The sequence below is a fragment of the Hakea prostrata genome, chromosome 10, assembly GCF_041222555.1.
Source record: "Hakea prostrata isolate BN-2017 chromosome 10, UWA_Hpros_2, whole genome shotgun sequence".
In the NCBI taxonomy this organism is placed as follows: domain Eukaryota; kingdom Viridiplantae; phylum Streptophyta; class Magnoliopsida; order Proteales; family Proteaceae; genus Hakea; species Hakea prostrata.
This window is the reverse complement of record NC_142609.1, coordinates 2110213-2131669: the sequence shown is the minus strand read 5'-3', so window position 1 is coordinate 2131669 and position 21457 is coordinate 2110213. Positions and strand designations below refer to the sequence as shown.

Here is a 21457-nt window from a genome sequence, read left to right as displayed (position 1 = left end):
ACATGCCTTTTTGGACTTTTTAGCTGTTTGATTTGAACAACCTTTTGGATGACTAAGAAAGTAATTCCCCATAACAGAAAAAAAAAAAAAACTAAAAAATGAAAGGGTTAAATCGGCATTACAATGAACTAAAAGGGGTATTTCTGCTAAGGAAAAACTAATAGGGGTATAAGTGTATTAAGGAAATAAGGTAATATATTGCTCTGTATGAGAACATATCGTCGTGGGTTAACACAGTCTCGGAAATCTCTCTGCTATTCTCTTGGAGGTCATTTCCGAGTCCTTCTCTGCTTACAGGTTGGTTCCTTTTGGCTTTTTCTGATTCATCTCTGGACTTCTTTTCTCTGCAAGGCATTCTTCATGTCTGGATTTTAGTTGTTTTTGTTTAATTATATTTTTCTGATACAATTTCAACTTTTCATTTCAAGAGTCCTGGTCTGTAGATCCTTTTGGTGCAATCGTAATCGAAATTCTATTTCTTTAATATTCTGTCACTGTAGCTGTTGGATTAATAGTATTTTTCCAGGTTACGATCTAGCCCGATGTTTAGTTTGAATTTCTAAAGATGTATCTGTTAAGTTCATTTTCTTAAATAATTGAAATTCGAGGCCGTTGAAAAGGAAAGAGAAAACAATTTGTAAAGCATTTTCCTCCTTGAGTATTTGTTATTTAAATGCCGTTGTTCATTTTGTTTTTATCCATGGTTTGATGTTTTAGTTTATTTAGCTGAAGCATATAATTCTTTGTCCGTGAACTTTCTTCCAGAAATGGTTTTCTTCCGAAGCGTCTCTGCACTTTCGAAGCTCCGGTCTCAGGTTGTAAGTCATTTGCTTGAATGGATCATCCTTCCTTTAGCAGCCAGTTTAATAATTGGACTGTTACATTGAGGAGAAGATGATGAATGCTGTTGTTGTACTTATGTAATCTGAAATGATTTTACAGGTTCAGCGGTCTAACCTGGCCAATTCTGTAAGATGGCTGCAAATTCAGAGTTCTCCCGAACTGGTAAAAGACCCCTCCTCATGTCTCCACTTAAATGTTGGTTTTATGGAAAATTTTATATCTTTGATGCTTTGTTAATATGCCCGCACATCTCATGCTCTATTCATAATACTAGAGGAGATGCACCTTTAGATAGGATCCAACATTTGTGCAGCCGTATCTTTCATGTCTGTTTAGATTTGGATACAAGTCCAACCATAAATAATAAACATGTATGATTTGTACAACATTGTGATGCAACAAAACATTGGATTCAAAGTGGTCTGGGGAACATTCGGGTAAAGTGCTTTTGATTCCACTTGTATAACACTTGCATTGTCCCGGCAAAGCAGGACAGATTGCTGCCCAATGGGATATTAGTGGGAATCTCCAACTCCATGTGTTGTGAATGGCAGGTGATCAATGAAAAGAATCACTTTACCTACTTATTCCTCTGATACAGTATACTGAGACTGAATACAGGTCTGATATGCTAGAATGTTTGGAATCTCTCTGTCACAATAATCACTTCTTTGTGAGTGAACCTAGCAAAGGCTCAATTAAAGTCATTAATGTTTCCCTGCTTTACTTTCAATCAAACCCATTCAAAAGTTCGTCCACACACCCAACCCCTTTCACTTGAACTCCACCTTATGGATGAAAGTTTTTATTTAACTTCAGTTCTATTTAGACACACCATGTCTTTACAAAGACAAAGATAAAATGCCAATCATCATTTCTTCAGTTTTCTGCCTTTGAGTTGCTTGTTTTTTCTCCATTATGTGTTTCCTTTTTTAACCTATTTCTAGACCCTACATGACACAATTCACTTATGAGTCTCAGCCCTACAAGATGTGTGTAGATTTGTTGACTCTACTTCCTGTTTGTATCAATTTCCCTGCACCTTTAATGGGATAATTTATAGATTGGGCATTTGGAAAGAGGCAAATCACATGAACAAACTACAGGCTGATCAGGATCTGGTGAAATGTATAAGATCCTGGTAATTGGAGGATGAATGGATGGTATTTGCAAGTTGTGCAGGATATGTATAAGACCATGATTTAGTTCACTTTCATTATGCATATTGGGGTTGCAGTTGATGTCTCCTTAAAAGGTGCATCACATTTCTGGAAGGAATGATCCACATGCAAGTTACTGATCAAAGTCTTCTAACTCTTTTATTAAGTTGTGTTGGAGGCTTCAGATTGCAGGTTATCAGTTATGTTTATTTGTTCAAGGTAGTAAATATTATTCCAATCTTGCAATGTTTGCCATAGAAGGTTACCAACAGTTGATGACCTAAATGAGAGGGGATTTTGGCCACTATACTCTTGCTGGAACTTTTAGTAGTTGTGATATCAGTAGAGTTGTTTTTATCTTTTCGACCTTGTAGATTTTGTCATTTGGTCATCCTTCATATGAAGCCCTAGGAGGCATGCGATAAGATACATTCCATTGTTTGGTTTGTTGGTTCCATCAGACCAAACAGACAGATATCAAGCTGATGTCTTGAAAATGTTTTTATCAGGAATATGCATGATTTTTAGTTCCATTATGTTAGCATTGGTCTTTCCCCTTGAATTTTAGAAAGTTAGTAAATTTTGGCTTTTCATAGTTTCTAAACATATTGGAAAAGTGAAATAATTTCACTATTCCATGTGAATTTCAATTCTATTTAAGTTCTGATACATTGTGTTTTTTTATTAGCGAATGACCTCTTTTCGGAACCACGAGAAGCTTACGAGGAGGTGTGTCATGGAGTTAATGGGGCTTATGACAAAAAGAAACGATAAATCTACAGAAATAATACATGCTTTTTCCAAGATATTAGTGGCATAACTAAGACACAAAAAGATGTATCACAGATTTTGACTTTATTGTGGGATTTATTCTGATACCTTATGGACTGAAAGTAGATTATGAGTTGTCAGTGCAGACCAATTAATGCATCTGTTGACTTTTCCTCATGCCTATTCCATTAAATTTAACTTTGACAAGAGGTCTGAGGAAAACCTGGGACTAGTGGTAATTGGGAAATCCATGAGATTCCAGTGGACTATTCTTCAAGCTTATGAAGATGACATTGTTATCATAGATTCTAAAATGCTAGGCTTAAATTCCGTTGTACAAGGAATGAGAATAGAACTGTTGCATGTATCTTTGATGGTCAGAGAAGACAGCACTGGTTAGAGTTTGTCTATCCTCTGGGAGGAGGGCATCTTTGTGATTCTGGAATCTAACCCAAAATTTAAATGCATTTTTCTTTTGAGAAATTCCCCTTCGTTTGGATGGCAAGATATATTAATTTATTCCATGATAAGCTTGCTAGGGACTGTTGAAACAGTTAAAAAGATATTGGGCCTTATTCAATAGTCAGGAAGTGCTATTAATAATAATAGACACTTTATCAGCTGCATATGGATATGTTGTGGTCTCTTTTTATGCAAAAAAATTTACTATTCAGTAAGCTGACTGATGATTTCATGCCTCACTAAAAAAATCAAATATTGTATCTGTTTCTTCCTCCCTTTGAGCACTTCCAATACACGTAATATATATTTCTTTACCAGTTCTCCTCTTAAGGTTTACTTTTTATGATGTAGGATCTTCAATCTCAGTTGAGGGAAATGATTCCAGAACAACAGGTTTGTCTCAATCCTAGATGGATGACACTGAATGTCTGAATTTATTTCTAGTCTTGACAATAGAAGAGCCTGATAAATTTTCTTTCTTGTTCAGTATCCTGTTTTTTTTTTTTTTTTTGGGGGGGGGGGGTTGTTGGTATAATGTTTTCCAAGTATCCGTAGTTTCTATATCTATTGAATCTTTTTACGGAAACAATCTTTTATCTATTCTAGTACATGTGGTTGGCCAGCAACTCAGGTAGATACTGAAGTCAAAGAAGCTAGTCCTTTTTCTTTCTTGGAATTTGAAATAAATTGAGTATCTTAGTATATTCTTGGACTTGTGTAAGTTTGACTCATCGTATCTGGCAGTGGCCTCCTAGAATAGACATGAATATGTGCTTCAAATGGTATAGGCATATTTTATCCCCCCCCCCCCCCCCCCAAAAAGGAAAAAGAAAAAAAGGGGGATAAATAGAGCCATATGACTAATAGTTTATTAAACAAAGAAGGATATTGCTGACTTATCTTAAACAGCCTCTAAGATGCATTTCTGTATAGGACTTTATTAATGCGCATGACTCATCATATTCTCTTTCTGTTTCAGGAGCGCCTGAAGAAGTTGAGATCAGAGCATGGAAAAGTTCAACTTGGTAACATTACTGTTGACATGGTAAAAATTTCATTATGCAAACTGCCTCTTGTTTATATTTTTTTAGTGGGTGAATGTTCAAACTGCAAAGTTTTGACTTCCATATCCTTCTGATTTTATGTTTGCATTTTGAAATCTTAGTGCATGACAGAATTCAGTTTCATAACCTAATTTGGAACTTTTTGCATTGCAATTTGAAGGTAATTGGTGGAATGAGAGGAATGACAGGATTGCTATGGGAGACCTCATTACTTGACCCAGATGAGGTTTTGTTATCTCTATGATCATTTATTAAGTTTCTTTTTCTTTGATATGATTATTAATAGATTTAGGAATTTGTTATCAAGTACTTTTGTAGCTCTTTGTATTTATAAGCAAAGTGAATTTCCAGGGAATTCGCTTTAGAGGTCTTTCAATTCCTGAATGCCAGAAAGTATTACCAACTGCAGTACCTGGTGGTGAGCCATTGCCAGAGGGCCTCCTATGGCTTCTTCTTACTGGAAAGGTAAGTTTTGTTTGGTTCACTTTTCTCTGTGTGCTCTCGTTGAGTAACTTCTGTTTTGAACAAAAAAAAAAACAAACAGGGTACCGATGAATTCTACCTAAGTTTTCAAGGTGGCCATGAATATGATTGGAACAGGAACTCAAATCTGAGTTGTAATCAAGCCTGCTGACTGGAGTGACTGGCCATGATCAGTTATTAAGTGCCTTACCGATTTAATTTACGTGTGGGTTTTGTGAGAAATTGGAGTGACAGCAATCTGTTCTTGTGCCGTTCATGGGCACCTTTGGAAGGGGTTGGGACCAATGAGAGTTCCAACCTGAGATATTTGTTGGTTAAAAGATCTATCTTCCTGAGTGTTCAAAATAATTCAGTTGTGGTCTTCTTGAATCATTTCTATTCCAACCCCCTCTTTTTTTCTCTCTGCTGTCATCCTATGTGATGGTGGAGAGAATAAACTTGATGGTTAAGGTTGTCTTTTTTCACAGCATCTACATGGTTCGTCTTTATTAGCAACTGCAATATTGAACCTACCATCAATAGTATGAATCAACAAAGCAAAAATATTTTAAAAAGAAAAGCCTATGCAATTATAAACTTTTTTTGTTCTTGTTATTTACTTCTTCTTGATTGTTCTTGTTATAGATGTGATACACTTAGTTTTTCACCCAAAATATTAGTGTAGGAAGAAGTTGTCTTTGAAAAACTGGCATTTTTATGTCTATTTGTATGGTACAAAATTTCTGTGTCATTCCATAACAGTTTAATATAGATCTATGCATTAGTATTTGTGGGGAAAATTTCTATCACTCCCTTATACTCACCTGATATCACTTAAACTTCCCCTACTCAATTTTTTTTCCTAATTCTGCTAGAGAAACAAACTTTGACCTTGCTTTCTCCCCGTTAATTCTAAATCCCTAAATACTCCCCTCATCTGTGCTTTTACTATGAACCACGTTCTCTCTGCAACCACCTTGGTCTCCATGGACAAGAACTGTGTGCATTCGCTTCCAAACCTCTACATGTTTGTTGCTGAGATGGAGCTACCGAGCTAGACAATTTTCAGTTCAGCAGAACTCATCTTAGACGTACTTGTTCTCTGTGGCACCTCCTCTGGAACTACTAGATTTTTATCTATATTTGCTGCGGCAACATAAATTTTGTTCAATAGATCTTATCATTGATGGTCGTGGTTTGAGTTCGCCGTTGGCCTTGACAAAACCCACCACTAACTTTTATGAGTTATGGCATGTGACTGGTGTGTTGTTTATGACTCGCAAATGTGGTTCATTACCTATTCCTACACAATCATGCCTAAGTGCCTCAGTATCTAGGCCCAAGGCATTTGAGGGTGATAAATTACGCAGCACTAACAAGCCAATGCCTACACGACCAAGGTGAAACCAGAAAACTAAGCGCAAGAAATGTGCCTGTATGTCTAGGCTACGCCTTGACAACTATGAAACCATGCAATATTGGGTATTGTTGCTTCAAAAGCTTTGCAGTTCAACAACAACAAACCTTGTCCCAACTAAATGGGGTTGGTTACATGGGTTCTTGCCTTCCAATCAGTTCTGTTTGAGGCCATGCTAGATACAAGGCCTAAGCTAGTTCACCACTGCTTATAAACTTAATGCCGGAAAAAAGAGCCTTCTTTCTCCATGCTCTTAGACTATCGCCTGTTCTTCTGAGGATTATTTAGTTTCACTGCTAAAGTGGAGGAAGCATCAGATCCATGCAACCATGGGTTCTGTCAAAGCAGAGCTGCAGATGGGAGTAAGATCACCATGGGGTCATGCCGCCTCAACTGCCATGTGGTGGTGTTGCCTTATTTAAGTGAGGGCACATCAACCTCATGATAAATCTATGGAAGTTCTTGCTTTGAGAATCAGATCTGATGATGATGAGAACAAGGTGGTAATGCTATTGTCTTCATGGTGATTGAAGAGAGGCTCCAACTCAGTGCTAGCTAACATATGGTTCTTCTCCATCTCCAACATCATACCATTGGAGAATGGCATGCTGACAACTTCTTCAGCTTTGTTGAAGTCTATTCAGGAAGTTCTTTGACCAAACTTCTTCAGCTTTGTTGAAGTCTATTCAGGAAGTTCTTTGACCAGCTCAAGATGCTATTGACAGCTATGATTGTTGATACAGAATTGACATGGGCTGTAGTGGGGTGAATTGAAGGAATATCCCAATGGCATTACTTTGTACCTTATTGCCTCCATCTTCTTGATGATTTATCATGGAGAGAGGATGTGGGTGGGTCACGCCGTCACGGTAAAGGGTGAGGGAGGTTAAGATGTGCTGGCTGTGGGGTAGGGGTGGCAAATGCATCAGGGTGGCAGGGGGAAGGGAGGGGAGGGGAGAGGAAGGGTAATCTAGGGGTTTTGAGGGAAAAGGAGAGTTCAAAGTTTTTCTTCTTGGAGGGAGTCTCTCCCAAAAAGAAAAGAAAAAAGAAAGTAGGATGTTAGAGTAGATACTAAGCCGAAGGTGAGTATAAGGAGGTGATAGAAATCTTCCATATTTTTATGTTTGGTTCTGATCATATGGACATGGCCAATCTTGATTTATATCACTAGATACTGAGACTTGTTACCCAAAATTTTTCTCGTCTTTGGTGATGTTATGGTTCAGTCAACCCTGTGGAACATGGAGGAGTTGTTTGAAATTCTAATACAACAACAACAACAATAAGCCTTTTCCCAACTAAATGGGGCGGCACATGGACTGCCCTCCAACGGCGTTCAAGGCCAGCTGATACAGGCCTAGCTTACTATCCTTTCCACCACTTCTCCTAAGGTTACTTGGTCACCCCAGCTCTTCAGTTCCTTCATTGGTTTATCCTTCTCCGAGCGAGCTTTATGGTCCGTTGCGGGCGTGCCCTACGACTTCTGCTTATCCTTATGGGACTCCGGCCACTCTTTGTCGTTTTTATCTTATCCATCCTGTTTTGCCACTCATCCATCTTAGCATCCTCTTTCTGCTCCGGTTTTCTTTGTTCTTCTCCCCCTCGCCCGCTCTGCTGGTCGGCCGTCCTTATTTTCCTTGCTTTTGGATCGCGATCCTGCCCGTGCACCTCTCCTTCTCACCTTTTTTTTTTGGGCCTCTCTTCTTCACCTCTTTCTTTGTTGCCTGGTACCTACTCCTCGGGAATCTCTTTATCGTCGTATCCCTTCATCATCTGCCGTCTGCTGTTACAACTAGATATTCGTCTTCGATCTACTAGTTTAGCCTTTTGATTCGCTACTCTCCATGATTCTAATTTGGTATTATCCCCACTTGGGTCTCATCAATCAACACATATCATCCGCGCATACCCGGGGACCTCATCTTGTGTCTTTGGTTAATTCATCCATTCCGGGCAAATAGATTGGGCTTAGTTGACCCTTGTGTGCCCACTGTTATCGGGAATTCATTATTTGTCCCCCCCGTCTACACTAGTCACCGACCATCTACTTCCTTCTATATCTACTTTTCTTGCACTTCTTTCTCTGTACTTGCATTCGCTCTGGGACTCTATCATGCTTTTTCTAGGTCAATAATACCATATGGGTCTTTCCTACTTCTCTATCCTTTCCATGTCTCCTTTGTATGCCTCCGTTGTAGTCTTCCCGGCATAACCCTTGGTTCTCCGTCTTGTTGTGTCTCCCGGTTTCATTATTCTCTCCCATTTTCATCGTATGGCTCATCATTTATGCCTCTATGTTATTCACTTTGAATATCTCCTTTATTTTTATAAATTGGAACCACCACTTCTCCTCCAATCATCCGGCTTTTCCCCGTGCTCTATCTTTTAACAACTTAGTCACCAAACTAGTCCATGGGTTCCTAGCTCTTCCATACTTCAATTGGGATTTCATCGGGACCTGTGTCTTGCGGTTTCATCCTCCTTGCTTCTTTACTCGGACATCGTTCTACGAATTGTTCGGCACCGTGCCTTGGTGGTGTATCGTCCGAAACATAGTGCTTGAAGATGCTCATTTAGTAAACTAGAGAATAGGTTTCCCATCTTTTCTTAATATCCTCCTCACCTATACTTTCCATCTCCATTTTTAATACATCTACTGGTCAGTCTCTACTCTTCCTATCCCTTATCTTAGCTATCTTATAAATAGTTTTTCCCCTTCCTTTGTGCCCAACTTATTGTTACTCTTCTACTTCCTTTCCCTTGTTTTCCCGCATTTTCTTAGCTTCATTTCTATCTAACCTATACCTTTGAGATCCTCAACATCCTTAGTTTTTGCCATGTCTTAAACTAGCTTTTTATTCCTATGGCAGCTTGACCTCACTATCCCACCACCCGTCTCTCTATGATGGATCTTTCCTTTGTTCACCTAGCATCTTTAGCCACTTTCTTATACACTAGCCTCTCATTCCACATTGCATTGGTATCCCCTTTATCCCATTTTCCTTGTTTGACTACTTCATTACGGGATTTGGTACTCTCCTTTCAATTCCACCATCTTTTCGGGGATGTTTCCTTGGCCTTTTTGTGTTCTTGGGACTAGCACTTCCAGCCACAGTCTTGTTGTGCGTTGTTTCCCGGTTCCCTTGTCCTTGCACAACATCTTCGTCCTTCTGTTGAAATTCTAATACCAGGTTACAAATGAAGCAGAAATGTGGCACATTATGGATTGCTCAGAAAGCAGAATTGAAAGGAAATCAACAGCTTTGAGTTCACCTGGATAAATTAATGAAATGCCGACTTCTCAGCCCAAGTTTATTGGGAGGACACAAGTAAAAGTATCTGAATTGCTACAAAAAATAAAAAGAGCTATAACAGCTATTCTAGACCCTGTATTGTAATGTAGTGATGCAGATTCAAGACCCAAATGGGCTTCTTTTTTTAGGAATGAGCACTGTATACATTCTAGCCCTTTCTATGGGTTTACTTGGTCATGGGCATAGAGTATGGGTGGGTAGGTAGGTGGTACATGAATTTAGTTCTTGTTACATAGTCTATTTCATGTTTTAGAGTTTGAAGTGGTTCAATATTGTTTGAGATAAAGTTTTTGAATCAGTTCAGTCAGTTTAAGTTCGGGTATTTTAGTCTTTTTCTAGGATTTAAGATTCACACCACTGTGCAAACAGAAAAGGGGTTGTGTTATGTTTGGTTTGCTTTTCCTTCCCCCCCTCCCCCCGGGCGGCCACCCCACTGTGGAGATACAGTTAGACAGATTATCAAAATTGCCGATGGCAATCATTGTTGTTACCTTCCTTTCTGTGAGAGTCTGTCTAGTGTTTTGTTTCAAGTGCAGATTGAGTGTGTGCTTGGTGATTAAAGTAAGTATTAGTTCATAAGTATTTCATGTCGAAGTTGCTAGTTCCTTGGTGTTTAAAATCTAAGAGAGCTTGTTGGTGTTTTGACTGTGGGATCAGTCAAGTATTTGAAGATATATCATCCTTCCAAGGTTTCATCCATAGATCTGTCATACATTGCCAGTGAAGATTGCAACAAGTAAGGATATCCAGCTAAATTTATCTTTTCCTTGCCTTCTTCTATTTTTTGTTGTTGAAAACCCTGTTTTCCAAGATCCTACCTACACTCAAAATATACCAGTAGGAGACGTTCCAGTTTCAACCTGCAGCTCCAATGCATTATCCTGTACACTTGATCCAAGTTGCAGCCACATTAGACCATTAAACACTAACTTCCAGCCCTTCCCTTGAAATTTCGAATTTCCCAACAAACCTAAATTTCAAAGTTATGGGCCTATGGCTACATAAATGATAAATCTAACCATTGGATTCACACTGATTATGAGCTCAGGTTTCCTACACTACACAACCTAGTTCTGGGTTACCCCAACAAACTGCTCAAAACCCCCAAATATCCCAAAACTCTGCCAAGAAACCTGATTTTGACCAAGTTGTTTCAAGTTTGAACTAATTGTTTGTACCCCATTCCCCACACACCCTCCCAAACTTAGCCAGAGCATTCATCTGAAATCCTTAAGCTAAACCAATTTTTCATCACCCTATTCCTTTTCATCCCAATTTGAGCTGGTTCTTTTGAAATCTGGTTAACAGGCCTTTAATCCAATCTAAGGCTACATTATGCCGTCTGATGGCTAAAATTGACCCCGACATTGATTTAAGTAAAATACTAAAATATCAATTTCTTGGTTTACTGACGCATTCATCATACTTCGACTCACCTAATCCTAGTGCAAAGAGCTTTCAAGATCTACAACTTGTCATGGACCTTTCCTATATTTCAGCCTTCAAAAATTGCCTTTTTGCACATTGTATCAAGAAACTATCTAGTACAGACATAATTCATTAATTTATTTCAACGAGTCTTTCTATTGAAAACAGTATTTTCTATTTAAGTTTAAATGAAAAACTTTCTCCATTGACTGGCACAGATCAGATAGTCATGTCTTTCATTTTTGTAGAAGATTCTGCTTTAAAATGATCCTTTTTATCCCTTTCTTTTAATAATTCCTTCCCTTACCTCTTTGCATCTGCATCAGGTTAAAGGAATAGGTGGATAATAGGAAATAAATGAAATGTGAAATATGAGATACTAGCATATAGTGCCAGATGACTTCCAGCTTAGTTTCTGCTAATGAGGGTCATTTCCACTTATATAGATTATGAAATTCATTGTGTCCACTTTTCTGTTTCACAGGTGCCAACCAAAGAGCAAGTAGGTGCACTCTCTTCAGAATTGCGAAGTCGTGCTACAGTTCCTGGTTAGCTGTCTTAAAACTATCATCCAAGAATCATTTTAGTTTTGGTACCTGCAGAATAGATCAATAGTTTCATACCCACATGCATGATCTTGCATTTCCATATGCTTAACTTGCATCTGTGTAGTTAAGCATACATTTGACATGCTGGCCAATTTCTCAGAAATGAAAGTCTTTGTTAGTTCTGACTTTTCAATACTTTATTGGACTCTCTGTTTTCCCATGTAGTCGCATACCACTAGTCACTGAGAACCTGTTGTGATAATTTCTGTATAAACTGTAATTTGTCCTTTGAGTCCCTGAGTCAAAGAACTTTCATGGGTTATGGTAACAGAGATATGCTAAATGTTTTCTCTTGTATGCTTCTTGCAACTTAATGGTACCCATACCCTCAATTAAAGAACATTACTAGACATCTCTGTAGCCATTAGTTGGCCCGTAGTAGTTGGAAGAATATCATTGTTTATTTATGATATTTTGTATGATTGAGTTCCTATCCTTTAAACTACACAAGTAGACCTAATTTCATTGAGTGCTTATCATTTTTGGTTGCAGATTATGTGTATAAAGCCATTGACGCTCTCCCCGTAACTTCTCACCCCATGACTCAATTTGCGTCAGGTGTTATGGCACTTCAGGTTCATTGCGAAACTTTTTAGATTTCAATTTTGTGGTCGAAGTGTATTTGTGCATGATCATATTCAATTTCTATTTGCTGTATTTGATAGATTCATTATTTTTTACTGAATACACTGCTCAAGTTCTAATATAAAAGAGTTTGTAACCCATCATCATATGGTCTATTATGCACATCTTTTCTAACAATGTCGGAGAGTAGTGCTTATCTTATTTTTATCTTATTTTATTTTAAATGGATCAGATGTAAATCTTGTTCGCATAACAGGGATTTCTAGAAGTTCACTCTTAGTAGTAGGCTAGCAGCATAAGATTTGATCTTTTCTTCGAATATGTCTATTACGTGTTACTACCATTTGTACTGGTACATGTTTAAGTGAATGATATTTTTCTTGATAGATACATTTATTTATCTTTCTGCACATTCTAAATCTCACTGCTAAAACCGTTGAGATACTATTAGCAATAAATTAGAGGTGCGATTGCATCTTGAACTGCATGTACATTGTGTTGTTCTTTTCTTCAAGGTTTGGGTTATGTAGCACATGCATGATATTAACAGAAATCTCCCCAAGAAAATGTGAATTAACCTTAAAAAGCTAGAGGACTGGCGATTGATATTGAACTGTAGTCCTTGAATGATGCTGAAGAATTATTCAAGCTCGTAATCAATAATTTCTCCATATATTGACATTGTGTTCTAAAAAGTGCTAATCTCCTTGCCATATGGCAAATGTGCCATAATTTAAATATTTGTATAGGATGACAGACTAGAGAATTTCTCTAATCTGACTCCAATATTTCCCCACGTGGTTGATGGATAGGGCTGAAATTTTGTGAACAGAGAGACTCTGAATGCCCCTGCTCGCCTTTCAAGTTTCGAAAGAGTTGCCCAAATTGCAAAACTAAAGATCAGAAAATCTAGTGTAACAATTGAAATTGTTCTGGAATAGAAATTAATGGCTAGAAATATTAGTGAATATGTGAACACAGGAGTTTGTATGGTTGAAATCATGTCTAAAAATTTGGCATTTGGGTCAATCTGGATCAATTCCTAGATATCTATATAACCAAATTCCCTTCAATGTGGAGTTTTGTGTTGGTTGTTCTTACTAGACACAAAATAACTTGTGTATATAGTGAAAGCAAGAGCACATCTTCCCAGAAGAAAGGAAAGGAAGGTGAAAATTTTCATTCATGTCGGATGGATTTAATTTTAATCTCATTTAGTAAAGGATACCATTGGACCATCTTTAGTAATTACTTTGCGTATGAGGGCATCTTTTAACAACTTGTTATCTTTCAGGTTAACAGTGAATTCCAGAAGGCATATGAGAGTGGGATTCCAAAATCGAAGTAAGTCCTTTGAATATTGGCATGTTAAAGAATCTTCTCTGATCTATCTCTTTTCACACGTCTTTATATCGTTTTAGGTACTGGGAACCAACATATGAGGACTCTCTGAATCTGATAGCTAAGCTTCCAGTTGTAGCTTCATATGTTTACCGAAGGTTAGTAAAGTTCATTGTGGTCTTGTTGATCATTTAGTGCGATGTTCCTGTCATGTTTCTGGAGTAATTATTTACATGATTGATGCCCATCTTCCACCCCCATCTACTCAGAAATGAAAACAGTCTACATGAACTGACTAAGATTGGAGGTTAATGTTTTTTTCCTTTTTTTTTTTTGGGTGGGGGGGGGGGCTTGGGGGATGATGTGGTTGGGTTGGGTATCATGCAATCATCTGATACTTAATTTCTTTTTATTTTTGCCTAAGCAACTGCTGTCTAGGGAACTGTATCTGATTGGATTGTATGTTTTATTGTTTTATTTATTTATTTTGGGAAATCTTTGAATGTTTGATTACTTATTCTATGAATGGAGGTGCTTATATGCAATCTAGTTGTATCTACTGATATGTTTCCAGTTGTACTTTGTATGGTACTGCTAAATTGATATGTGATCATGTTGGTGTTTCCAAGTTTTGTCATGTCTGGCAGTGACATAATCCTCAACTGACTATTTCTTTTTTCAATCATTTAAGCTAATAGGTGTGCCTTGACTAGTCTATCTCTTGAATTATAATTGATTTTTTTTGACTTATTTATTCTGATTTTGAAGGATTTACAAGGATGAGAAAATTATACCCATGGATGATTCTCTAGATTACGGTGCAAATTTTTCTCACATGCTTGGATTTGATGATCCTAAAATGCACGAGCTGATGAGGCTGTATGTCACAATCCATACGTAAGTCTCGTCATTAGTCTTGATAGGTGTAGATCACATTATATTGTCTGATTTCTTTGGCATCCTATGTCTTATATGTCTCTTTAGTCAAAAAGATTTTGTTGCATAATTTGAAGCAGTGTACTCCATTACTTCGATTTTTGTGGTTTGTTGCAGTGATCATGAAGGTGGAAATGTCAGTGCTCACACTGGTCATTTAGTAAGTGACTGTTAACATGACGTATACAGTAGTTTTTCTCCTTGTAACTTAGTAAACATTTTCCTGAAAATTGTAACTTAATTATTGTTGAGGGACCATGTGAAACAGGGAGAGATCTCTTTTACTGTCTAGCAATCTCTTTCCTATTTAAGGCTTTATTAGTCATAGCTAAATGTCTAATTTATGTATGCATTCCCCTCTTTATTGCTGACATGTGTACAAGTATACAACTGCATCATCTGTTTTCTCTAGTAACACATCCATTTTGCAGGTTGCTAGTGCCCTTTCAGATCCTTACCTTTCATTTGCTGCTGCATTAAATGGTTTAGCTGGGCCTCTTCATGGCTTGGCTAATCAGGTATTACTTCCTGTCTTCCTATCCTTCTGATCATAATTTAAATGTTTTGGAAACCAAAGGAGGGAATGGTTTTATCAATTCCATCTAAGTAAATCAGTAGTGGTTTCCTTGGACAGCCTAAATATCTGCCATATGGAACGTTGATGGGAATGGAATTTTGTGTGTAGGTAGACACTAAGTTGCCTGCTTTTATGTCAAGTTTTAGTCCAAACTGGCAAAATGAAGTTTTGAAAATCTAGCGGAAAACAGTGACTAAAATAAATGAGAGGCTGAACATTTCAAGAGAAATGCCAAAAACGTGGTGGCTCTGTGATTGAATTTGATTCTAAACAATGACAAATGGCAAGTCCAAGTCCAAAGCTTTGATATGCATTGATTGCCATTGCCATGTCAGTTTCATGCAATACAACTAGGTGTACTATGAAGAAAATTTTTCCTTCACTGCTCTCCACCAAATCTTTTAAGTAGTAAAGAACACGTGAAAAATTGGTTTCCTATTGGCAATGAAAGAAACAACATATAAACAAAATAAGAATATTTAATAGAGATGTTCAGATAGATGTCCATTTCTCAAAAATTATTAAAAGCTTTTGCCTATTACGCAGGGGAGTTTTGGTTTTATTCTCAAACTCTAGAACCAACATACGCTTCTCCATTTGTATAATTTATTTTTGACAATGTATACATGGTATTTTCTTCAATCAATTATTCATTTAGCATGTCGGTAAATTCTCACCTCTCTAGTTTGCAAAACTTGGATTCTTGGGTCTAGTGATGTAGAACAGTGTTTACATTTCTTGAGCTGAAATATAAGGAGAAGTGGTGGGAATTGGTGTTAGGGCTGATTAAGGCTTTAAGAAGGGAAGAAAGTTTGGCAAGGAGTAAGTCATCAGCCGTTGATTTATAAGGGGCAGTGAACAGTCCATGGAACAGTAACTTGTAAAAGAGCTTCAAGAAGAAGAAATAATAAGCAGACAATTGAATAACACCCACCAACCCCCATGGTGCAGACAAAAAAATATGGTGATAACAGAGAAGAACATTAGAATTTTGGGTGAACAACTAATATTTAAAATAGCAAAAAGGAGGAAGAATGTATAAAGGAGGAGAAAGGAAGAGAGTGCCGGGGTGGGCAGCCCATAACCTACTAGAGGGCTGCAAAGAAGAGGCAAGACCCCAGGTAACAACAATGTGCTTATTCCTTGGGTGTCCAAAAACCAGGGTGGGGAAATTGCAAAAGCCTGGAGGAATCCTCAAAGTAGATGGCTTTCCAAATCAAGTCCAAAGATCTAGAGTTAGGGTCCATCTCCTGAGGTTGCTTTTTTCCCTTCAAATTTGAGGAATAACTGCACAGAACACCAGCTTGCCTGCACTGTTACAAAGAAGAGCTAGAGAAAGTCCTCGAGAACCGTAACCAATCCTGAGCAAAGCCGAATGAGCATCTGGATTAGGGCCATATAGAGGAGATGATCTTCATTCAGATGAGGCGGTAGAAGAACATCAGACTTATTTATTTAGGAGAAAAGAAAGTGGGGGTAATCTTGACAGATACTGTTCTATTGCTGTGGACAGTAATAGTAAGATCGAGAAGGAAAAAGAGGAGCTAATATGAACCAGCCGGCTTTTCTCTCTTTTTTTTTTTTTTGGGGGGGGGGGGGGGGGGGGGGGGGGTGGAGAATAGATAAGAAAGAGGGGAAGCTGAAGGATCTACTCTCGTTCGGCACATGTGAGGATCATCAACTAAACACAAATTTTCAACTCATTCCACTTGATCTTCTAATGGAGGTTATGTCCTTCGATAGATTAACGGGTACTTGCTCCAAGAAGCTAAAGGTGTCTTGCTTAGAGGAATAAAATTTACTTGCCTGAGAAGCTAAAAAGTAGCTTCCTCAAGATAATGTCCATGTTTCTTAACTCTAAACAAAAGCACAATTAGGTATCACTATATACAATATTGTCCCTGGCTAAAATTATGAAAATATCATCTCTCATAGAAAAAAATTATTAATTCAAAGCACATCCATAATTTAAATCTAAATAAATGGAGACAACTCAACAACAAATTCAAAACAATGAAAATTCCTTTCTGGATTGGTTCCCTACCATTTTACCCTGTGGTAATCACTTAAGGCAGAAAAATGTAGTAGACTAGATAGCATACTCTCAGTTAGCTCCAGAAGAAAGTTCTTGAGATTCTCACTGAGTGGAAGCCTTACTGTTCTCGTGGTGGCATGCCAAATGGATTGAGCATGGTAACCAGATCCCAAGCAAGCTTGGATATGGTAATGAGAAATTCCATATCATAGAAACCATGTGCAGAATTTATGAGACTGCCAATTTTTCAATGCCCATAGCAATTATTTATTTTATTTATTTTAAGTATAAAGGTCCACACATGACTGTTTATCTTTCTGCTTCTGTATTCTCCCGTTACTTGGTTTATTTAGGATACATCCAGCATAGGTCACTCTTGATCTAAAGTTGATACGGCAGTTACTGTATGTTTGATGTTCTTTCTCAGTCCTTTGGTGTGTGCTCATTAACCAATCCCACAACCTCTATTGGTTTCATCAGTTTTCTAGTACTGCTACTAGTAGTCATATGCTTTATATGCTTTTAAATGGTAAGAGTAATTGTTTTAATGTGTTTATATTTTCATCGTATTGTGGTAACAGGAAGTCTTGCTATGGATCAAATCTGTTATAGAAGAGTGTGGAGAAAACGTAACCACAGAACAGTTGAAGGACTATGTTTGGAAAACATTAAACAGCGGCAAGGTATGGATTTATACTTTTTTCTGCAACAGTATTTGACCTGTTTTCATGATAGATCTATCCAAACACTTAGTCTTCAGCTATACAGGGTCATGAAATTAAAAATGTCTCCTTTTTAACTGTACATGATAAGGAGGCATATTTAGGCATGGTTAAATGAAGAAAAATAGTTATTACCAAAAAATATATATATATATATATGAAGAAAAATAGTTCAACCCAATGATAGGCTGGTGTTTCTCTTAGATGGTTATTGTTTATTAGGGCAATGCAATAATGAACATACACAGGAATTGGACACTTCAAGGAAAGGATATCACGCATTTGTAGACCACATGGTCAGAAATAGGAAAGAGAATGTCAGGTTGATCCCTTTCTCTTATGTGAGGTATAAAGCACTCCATATAAAGATTGTAGCAAAATTTCCCCCTTCTCCAGTGTTGAGTGATTGATCTATTCTAGCAAAAATAAATTTGGAGGAAAAATTTTTATAGGACATACGACTGGCTATGATGTTGTGCAGTTAAAAAGTATTATGTAGTTGAACTCAATAAGGCTTAGATGAGGATGTTGAGACTGATGTGTGGCAAAGCTAGGAAGGATAAAGGACATATTAGAGCTGATCTGGGAGTAAATTTGATACATGATAAGCTACGGCAAAAGCCATTTGAGTGGCATGTTCATGTCCAATGGAGACCTTTGGTGCTCCCGTATGTCAAAGTGATTAGATTGGGATTGAATGAATTAAAAGAGCCGTGGACCAATCTAAAATTTCCGTAGTAGTAGTAGCAAGGAAAGGCGTGCATAGGTTAGGCGTGATATCGAGTATAACCTTGAATATAGCTGATCGGAATGCAAAGTTCCATATAGCCGACCCCATTAGTTGGGATAAGGCTGAGTCATTGTTGTACTGGCTGATCCTTTGTCTAATTCATTAAATTGTTTCTCCATTCAAAACAACATTGTTTAAAAACCTCAACTCAGCTAAGCCTTATCATGATGCCCAGCAATCTTCATTACATGGAGTATTACTGTACCTTGGTGAAAATTTAATACCTGAAACAGCCCATTTGTGAAAGAAATAATGACTACTACTAAATTTAAAGCATAGCAGTTCTCACCTTTGTGCAGCGTAGTTTACCTCTGAGCACTGTTTATTTTAAGTGAATTGATGAAGGATTCTGGTCCTTTCTGTTCTCTGAACTAATAAGACTGAGCAGGGATGGGAACTCCAGATTCTGAAATTTCAATGACAAAAAAGTAACTCTAATCCCTGTTGGTTCAGGAACCTAATTTTGGAAAATTTTCCACATTAGGTTCTGTCTTAACTAATGACTGTTGCTTGCTTTCACATGCTTTGAGTGAATTTTTTTGTTAACCAGATTATCAAATTGCTCTTCGTTTTACCCTTGGTTTGTCCTTTACATTCAAATGTACACAGGTTGTTCCTGGGTATGGGCATGGAGTTTTGCGCCAAACAGATCCTAGATACACATGCCAGAGGGAGTTCGCACTGAAGCACTTACCTGATGATCCATTGTTCCAGCTGGTTGTTACTTAGCCCCTGATTTTCATATACATGATTGTTATACTTGTTTAGTCCAATTTGTTGGTTAACTGAGATATTCTGACCGTAAACTTCACAGGTTTCCAAGCTTTACGATGTTGTGCCTCCAATTCTTACTCAGCTGGGCAAGGTAATTGTTTACTCTCTCTCTCTCTATTCCTGGGTGAAATGCTGAGTTGGTCAGTTTCTTCTACTATTTGATTCTCCACCCCGTCCAACCTTTTTGTCTGTACATGATGATCATCAGTGTGCAGCTAAATATTGTAAGTGAAGGGGTTCAAGATGACTTACTGAGGTTGTATTAGAAACAAAAACATTGCAAATAAGATAAAAGAAGAATAACTGCAAAAGAAGAAACTCAGGCTAAGTGACGAAAGTTATTGAATTGGACCCTTGGTTTTTTATTTTGAAGTTATACTTGATATAGCTTCTACCTTTCTTTTTCTTTGAAGTATTTCATCGATTGGACTTGGATATTGGAACATGATCCATCTTCTATTTCTCATTCCCTCTTCTGTCAATCTCTCTCCTGTTTCTACTTAATATTTGATTGCACTTTTGTGTTGTCTATGTTGTCAATGATACTTATCTCCACATGCACATGAAACATGAATTATATTTTTCACATTTTCCCTTGATTGTCATACTGTCCCATTGTAAATCTGACTTCATTTCTGCTATATAGGTTAAAAACCCCTGGCCTAATGTTGATGCTCATAGTGGAGTGTTGCTGAATTATTTTGGCTTGACTGAAGCAAGGTACTCATTATTATCCTCTTTCAATTGTCATGATGCTTGTACCTTTCAATGAAATTTTTTATATATGTCAATTGACAATGTTGGTGGCTCTGCATACTTTCACTAATTCAAAACTATCGAACCTGTATTTGTTGAGCAGATATTATACGGTTCTGTTTGGTGTCTCAAGAAGCATTGGAATCTGCTCTCAGGTTTTTCCTCCCCTTCCTTTGCCCCTTTAATTGGTTTGTTGTTTTATTGTTTGAGATCAATCTAAACCAATCTTTCTGGTTCAGTTGATATGGGACCGTGCCCTTGGCTTGCCGCTTGAAAGGCCAAAAAGTGTGACGATGGAATGGCTTGAGAACTACTGCAAGAAAGCAGCATGATAGCTTGGAATTGTGATTGAATGCTTACCATGACGATTCTTCTCAATAATAATTGATAGAAAGTGAGCCCCCTTTTTAGTTTTGGAAAAAGGAGGACTGGGGGGTTGGGGGTTTGTTGTTGCTGTGATTTTAGGTCTGGAGACTGTTGAGTTTTGCAGTTCTCTTCTTTAAATTTTGATCTCTTTATATGGACAAGCTGTTCTGATTTGAATCTTTACATTCCTGAGATGACTGGTTAGAACTTAGAAGCATGGTTTTAAATATGAGCATTGGGTCGGCGGAGGCTGATATTGTTTTGGAAGAAACCAGAAGGGTTCTTCGTTTGTTAAATAATCAAAAATTTTCATTACAAATGAGGTAAGACCATCCGATACAGTCTGGTGTGGCTCACTGGTACGATTTTTGCAACCATGAACAAGTTGGTCTTATGAAGTGCCTATAAATAAGCTCATGTGTAGAACGATTAGCATTGAATTTCTGATTACCAAGACAATAATGGCAACTGAAAGATATATAGAGTCTGGATGGTCTATTCATATGGAGAGGAAAATTTTCAATTCATGTAGTTGGAATTTTTACGTGTATTCAATTTTAAAGTAAGATCTTTATTTTCCTGAGATTGAAGGGTGTCAAAAATTCAATAATGTGGTTTGGAAAATTTCCTTTCGATGTTAGTAAAGGATTTGGACCTATTGTAGGGGGGGGGGGTAAAATCATTGACTTGCCCCCCCTAGATCTTTAGTAGGGTTGGTGGGTATATTGATTGGTCTCTCCACCTAGATACATGGATTATGCAAGAGACATATACTTGGGGATTTATCATGTACGTGAATACAATTAAGACATTTAGAAGGAAATATTCACGATGGATGGGTCCCGTATGGTTGGTTGTACTTGAATGGTTTATATTTGTTCACATCAAAGTTTAAAGTATCGGTATTGAGTGTCGTATTGATCAGGTGATTTTAAGAGATGTATCGTCCGGTATCGAGTATTGTATCATTCTAACTAATTTATTTTAGTGCAATTAAGCAGAAAGACATATTAATATGTATCGTATCGGTTGTGTCAAATATAGAT

The 21457-nt window shown here is 37.5% G+C and overlaps 1 protein-coding gene across 5 annotated transcripts; it reads left to right on the top strand.

Annotated features, from left to right (window-relative positions):
* Window positions 1-203: 203 nt before the first annotated feature.
* Window positions 204-21019, top strand: ATCS (Citrate synthase family protein). 5 transcript variants are annotated; one of them, XM_089136205.1, is made up of 20 exons: window positions 204-297; window positions 766-818; window positions 943-1005; window positions 3588-3629; window positions 4216-4281; window positions 4461-4526; window positions 4652-4765; window positions 11406-11469; window positions 12022-12104; window positions 13409-13458; window positions 13536-13613; window positions 14224-14352; window positions 14509-14551; window positions 14823-14909; window positions 17585-17686; window positions 19125-19232; window positions 19330-19380; window positions 19936-20009; window positions 20149-20200; window positions 20285-21018. In XM_089136205.1, the coding sequence occupies exons 2-20, from the start codon at window positions 768-770 to the stop codon at window positions 20375-20377; spliced, it is 1416 nt and encodes a 471-aa protein (XP_088992331.1). In that variant the 5' UTR covers window positions 204-297; window positions 766-767; the 3' UTR covers window positions 20378-21018. The 5 variants fall into 5 exon arrangements, with proteins under 5 accessions (XP_088992331.1, XP_088992335.1, XP_088992333.1 ...); XM_089136209.1 differs by having other exon boundaries at window positions 766-815; window positions 20285-21016; XM_089136207.1 differs by having other exon boundaries at window positions 213-297; window positions 718-818; window positions 20285-21019.
* Window positions 21020-21457: the final 438 nt, after the last annotated feature.